At 69.4% G+C, this 5,456-nt stretch overlaps 1 protein-coding gene across 1 annotated transcript in view; it reads right to left on the bottom strand.

Annotated features, from left to right (window-relative positions):
• The window catches only part of ANO1 (anoctamin 1, calcium activated chloride channel), a gene marked incomplete at its 3' end in the record, with an annotated part of 38,202 nt that overhangs the window by 7,713 nt on the left and 25,033 nt on the right, over positions 1 to 5,456 (bottom strand). Inside the window, exons 15-17 of the mRNA XM_012734320.1 lie at positions 4,533 to 4,633; positions 3,834 to 3,979; positions 2,015 to 2,167 (exon numbers count right to left, since the gene is read on the bottom strand). Of these exons, the coding sequence (XP_012589774.1) occupies positions 2,015 to 2,167; positions 3,834 to 3,979; positions 4,533 to 4,633 (400 nt within the window). The remainder of the gene's footprint in view (positions 1 to 2,014; positions 2,168 to 3,833; positions 3,980 to 4,532; positions 4,634 to 5,456) is intronic.

Below are 5,456 nucleotides of genomic sequence, written 5' to 3'. Positions count from 1 at the left end.
GCACAGCCCGCGGTGGGCGGCCACGCTCTCTCCTTCCCGCCCCGGGCACGGGGCTCCACCACGCCCAGGAGCCCCGGCCGCCCCCCGCCCTCTGGAGGCCTCTGGGCTGCCGTGCCAGCTTTTCAGGCCAGCCCTGTCTTCGGGGAGGGGCGCAGGGAGGGCTGGCCGCTCGGTGCCAGCTCAGCCTGCCCAGCCTCAGTCTCCCCATCCGGAAAACGGGACCAGAATGCACACACACATCCTCCCCTGGCCCCTTGGAGGCCTGGACAGCCCAAGCCAACCCAGACCCAGACTCAGCTGTCCTGGCTCTCCTGGTGGGGGCCGAGCTCACCAGAGCCCTGCATTCAAGGGCACCTTGACCTTGAGAGGGACCAGCAAACGCCAAGAATCCAGCCGGCGCTGCTGTCCTCGTGAGCAAGAGTGGCCTCTCGTGTTAAGAGTGGAATGGGGGAGGGAAGTGCACGGGATTGTGGTGATGGCACACGGGTGACTCGGTGATGGGAAACCCGCGGGGATTACACTTGAGATGGAAAAAAAAAATGTACAAAATGATGTAAAAATAAACTGTTGTAAAAATAAAAATAAAAAAAAAAGAAAATAAAGAAAGAGTGAAATGGAAAAAGGAAGGACTGAGCTTGGGGGAAATGGCTCCCTAAGATTTGAGGCAGCGCTTGGTGGTCCCCAGAAAACGAGGCCTTGCTCGCTGGCTTCCCCAGGCCGAGTCCAGCGCAGGCCCAGGGCGCTGGACACCTGTGTGGCCTTGGGCCCCGCTATCAGCTGTGTGGTGTGAGAGCGGCCCCACCAGTTTTGGGGGTTCCAACCTTTTAAATTCCAGACAAAGTCCTGGGAAGGAAGGGTCTCCCCTGACTATCCAGGTCCCTACCAGGAGGTGGGAAGGAGACAGACGGTTAAAGCACCAGGCTGACCTCCGGCCTGAGCCCAGCTCCGACCGCCCAGCGTCTGGGGCGCCAAGGTTCCTGGCCTCAAAGCCTGGCCTCGGCCGCACCGTGGCCAGTGGGCAGGTCACTGGCCCTGGGCAGCGGGAACGGCGCTTTCTTCCAGTTGGCCTGGGAGGTGGCACCGTGTGAGGGCTGGGGCCCTTGCTCTGGGGGCAGCTGGGGGGACGTGGCCGGGCCGGCGGCGTCGGAGAGCACGGCACCAGCGGCCGAGGCAGCGGCCCAAGAGCCCTGGTCAAGCCGGGCCCCGAGCCGTGGCGGGGCACAGAGCAGGATGGGCTGGCTTCGGGGGTCGGGGGTGGGGGTGGGGGGCATTGCACGCAGTGGCTGCAGCAGCCTCGGGAGGCCCAGAGGGCCCTGCCTCAGGGCCGTGGGGCCCAGCACGTCGGGGCCTCCGCGTGGACACGTTCAGAGCCCCGGCGGGACCTCCTTGCTTTGTCCAGGCTCAGTGCGGCCCCTGCTCTACAGCGCAGGGAGAGGAGCAGGTTTCTGGGACGTTCCGGCACACGTCAACACTAGGCCGCCGTACGAACTGTATCACTGGCATCCCGGGGCCCCGGGGCCCTGACGACGGTCCCGTGCCCCCGGCCTTCGAGGGGTGCCGCCTCTGCTGAGGCACCTCGGGGTGGGTGCTCGCCGGGCCGAGGGGCTCCCTCTGACTCCCCTGACCTTCAGAAAGTTACCCCTGTGGGCGTCTCCAAGTCCAGCCCCGCTCCGGGCCCCTCCACGCGGTGAGGAAGCCCCTTGCAGCGCAGGGGCCGCTGCCAGCCCTGGCCCTATAGGTCCATCCTGCTGTCCCTCCCTGGGGCCTCCCGTGGGCCACGTGCTGGCTCTGTGCTGTGGGGTCCTGCCCAGGCCTCCGGGAGCCGAGACACCCGCTGGTGCTCCCCAAGGCCAGGGCGCCTCTCTGCCACGAAGCGGGCAGGCTGGGGTGTCATGGAGACTTGGGGTGTCGTGTCTCTGCCCTAGCATACACCCACTAGCGACCCTGTGGGGGTGCCAGCCCCACGCTCCCGGCCCCGGCCCCTGGGCGCCCTGCCCCGGCGCCGGCCACTCACCAATGTCCTTGGCTCTGACCGCCACCGGCCTCCGCAGCTCGGTGATGAACTTCTTGGCATCCAGGCGGATCTCGATGATGTTGTTCAGCAGGGCGAACAGGGGGGCCAGCGGGAAGGACGCCACGAACAGGGTGACGAAGCCGAACTGGATGACTGTGGGCGAGTGGGGCCGGTCAGCTGCCCCCACGGGGCCCCCCCAGCGCTCCCCGGTGCACAGGGGCCCTCGGACGCTCCCACCACGGCTCAGCCGGCCCCCGACCGGGAGGGGGCTGCGGGGGCCCCAGGGTTGGCCCTGGGCCCTGGTGTTGGCACTCAGCAACGGGCACGACTCACTCGCCACGGAGCTAGGCCTGAAACGTCGCCACCGCGGGAGAGAGGCCCCACGGCGCGAGCGCCAGCCCGCCCCTCGCCTTCAGCGGGGCTCGGTCAGCCGGAGGCGCAGGGCAGAGCCCAGGCGCCCTTCAGGGGGCCGGACAGCCTCAGCCCGCTCCTGCTCCCGAGGCTCCCGTCACGCTGGCTCGCTGGCATCGGGTGGCGCAGGGGGTGCACGGCTGGCCGGGGTCAGGAGAGCTTCCCAGTCAAGGAGCCCCGGGGGCCTGCTGCGGCCACAGGGGCCAGGGGCCCAGAGCTGGGCGGGGAGCAAGGCCGGCAGCGGACGGTCACGGCGCTGGGCGGGCCGAGTGCGGCCACTGAGCGTGCGGGTGGGGCTCGCGGTACGGCCCCGTCCCTGGCTGCCCCACGCCCCACGCGGGCGGGGCCCCGGTTTGCAGGTGGCGAAGCCGCAGCTGAGCTGGGCGCGGGTCTCCGCAGAGGGCTGGGGCTGCTGGCTGGGAGGGAGGCCGGGAGGCGGGGGTCAGCCCCGCTGGGCTTTTCTTCCAGCCTCCAGCTCCTGTGCCGGGCGGCATCGGAGGGTGGGGCCCCGGCGGGCTGCCCGGTGGGCAGGCAGCGCCTGTGTCGGGGAAGGGGAACCCTGACCTCCGCCACGCGGGCTCAGAACCGGGGTCACTGGCCTCACATGGGCATTCTTGGTGTCTCCCTGCTGGGAGTCACAGATGGGAAGCCCCCCGAGACCCCGGCTGGCGAGGAAGCAGGCCCTTGGGTCGCGGGGGCCCGGAGCTTCGGGGTCAGCCTGGACTTATCCCAGGAGCACAGAGGCCGCCACAGGGGCACGCTGTGGCCTTTTGTAGTCTCAAGATTCTTTTCTTTGAGTCAACGGCACGGAGTTCTGCACAAGCATCCGGGAGCCCCAGGAGCGACTCATTTCAATGACCGTGCCCACAGAGCAGGGTGGCCCTCAGGGTGCGAGACAGAAACGCTGCGGCGCCCAGACGCCCCTCCGGAAGCCGCCCCTGGCTGCCTTCTGCGTGCTGGCAGAAAGCGGCGTGTGGGTCTGACCCACACAGGCCAGGGATGTGCCGGGATCCAGCTGACTGTGGCGGCCTGCGGCCCCAGCTGCAAGCCTCTGCCTCCCACCCCGCGCGTTCGCTCCCTGCACGCGCCCCGGGCACCCCATGCACCCCGCGGCTGGACCTCTCTGGGTGCAGGGGCTTCGACAAGAACATGTGTGGGGAGGGGCTGCCCTCTGGGGGACATTCTGAGCTGGGTCCGGGGAGGGGGCGAGGGGGTCATGCAGCAACGGGGGAGGGCACTCCGGGCGGGCACACACGCCAGGCCGAGGCTGGGGCAGGACGGGCCAGTGTGGCCGGAGCCCAGGGAGAGGGGAGCGAGGCAGGCGGGGCGTCGGGGGGACAGTGCCCCCCTCCGAGCCCTGGGCCCAGCAGAGCCCGGCAGGACGGCACGGGTGCGGCCAGCCACTCACTCATCTCCATGTACTCGGGGGTGAGGCCGGCGAAGGGCTCCAGCGTGTAGTCCAGCTCGTAGCGCTGCCTCCGCTTCTCGTACTGGACGCCGTCGCTGGGGCTGCGGCGCCTCAGCTTCAGGTAGCGGATGAATTTCTTCATTTTCCTGAAAGAACGGGGCCTCGGTGGGTTTCAGAAGGGGGGACTCGGGGGTCAAGGGCGTGGCCCCCAAATGGTCTTCCGGACCCTCTGGCCGCTGTGCTCTGAAGCCTGACGACCGGGTGCCAGGCCCTTTCGCCAGAGGCAGGTGCCAGGCGTCACCGCCTGCTAGTGCTGCAGGGAAACCGAGGACAGGAAGGGGTGCTCCGGCTGTGCCCAGGGGGGGGTCTGGAAAACAGTCTGGAACGGCTCGGCGCTGCAGGCCGGTGTCCGGCGAGGAGGGGCGGGAAGCCGCCCCAAGGCAAGCGGGGAGGAAGCGCCAGGTCTCCCATCGAGGTCACGCGGGGCCACGGGCCACACGTGGGTCGGCACCCACTCTCAGCCTCCGGGGCAGGGAGTTGCCCCATCACCCTGGCCCCTCCTCCACATAGGGTGGTGGGTCCCCATCGTCCCCTGTCCCTAGCCCTCGATGCCGGTCACCAGCCTGGCCCCGGGCCCTGCCCCAGCCCGGGGCCCAGGTCCCCCCCCAGGCCCCGCCCCCGGCCCCGGCCCCCACTCACGGGATGCCGATCTCAAACAGGTTGTTCTGGATCAGCAGCTTGCCCAGCATGATGATGCTGAGCTGGATGCAGAGCTCCATCAGGCAGCCCCCCGGGGCACACTGCGGGCAGAGAGCCTGTCAGCCCCACACCGGGCGCCACGGCCAGCCTGCAGGCCAGCCCGCAGGCCAGCCCGCAGGCCCACTGTCCTCCGGGGCCTCAGAGGCCAGCCTTATTTGGAAATGGGGTCTGGCAGAGGTGACGAGTCAGGGGCTGGAGGAAGCGGGGGCATCCGGGCAGGGAGAAAGTCCCGTGCAGGAGGAGGCTGTCAGGACCCGGCCGGACACGAGGGCGGCCGGAGGAGGCCTCTGGCCAGTGGGGATGGCAGCCTGGAAGGGCCTCCCAGGACCTGGGGGGGAGCCCGACCCGAGCACCCTGACTTTGGGCTTTGCCCTGCAGCACCTCAGGAGAATGAGCTCCTCCTGCTTCCAGCCACCAGGCTCTCTACCCGGAGCAGGGGCTGAGGCCGGGCCTCAGGCTCCCGTGCCCAGGGCCAGCCTGTCCCCCACACTGGCCGCCTGTCCACAGGCCCAGCTGGCCCACGAGCCTTGGGGAGCCCGCGAGGCAGCCGGTCGCCCTGAGGCTGACGTTCGCCCTCCAGGCTGTGCACAGCGGCGGGCGGGCCGGGCTCCCCGGGAGCGGGGCCGGGGCACCGCGGCTGACTCCCCACCATTGCCCAGGAGCTGGATGGCTCCAGACCCGACGGTCACTCCAGCTTCGCCCTGTTCACTGGGTCCCATCACGAAGCCCCCACTACTTCCCGACAAGGTGCGTTATCCTGGGACTCGGACATGCTGATCAGACCCTGAGGCCTGAACCACCGAGAGGCCACGTCTGGCTGGCCTGACACAGCTGCGGGGGCAGTCACGGGCAGGGCTGGGGGGC

The sequence above is a fragment of the Condylura cristata genome, unplaced genomic scaffold, assembly GCF_000260355.1.
Source record: "Condylura cristata isolate star-nosed mole 26May11 unplaced genomic scaffold, ConCri1.0 scaffold00054, whole genome shotgun sequence".
NCBI lineage: Eukaryota > Metazoa > Chordata > Mammalia > Eulipotyphla > Talpidae > Condylura > Condylura cristata.
The sequence above is the reverse complement of the archived record's forward strand: the minus strand, read 5'-3'. Positions and strand labels throughout refer to the sequence as shown.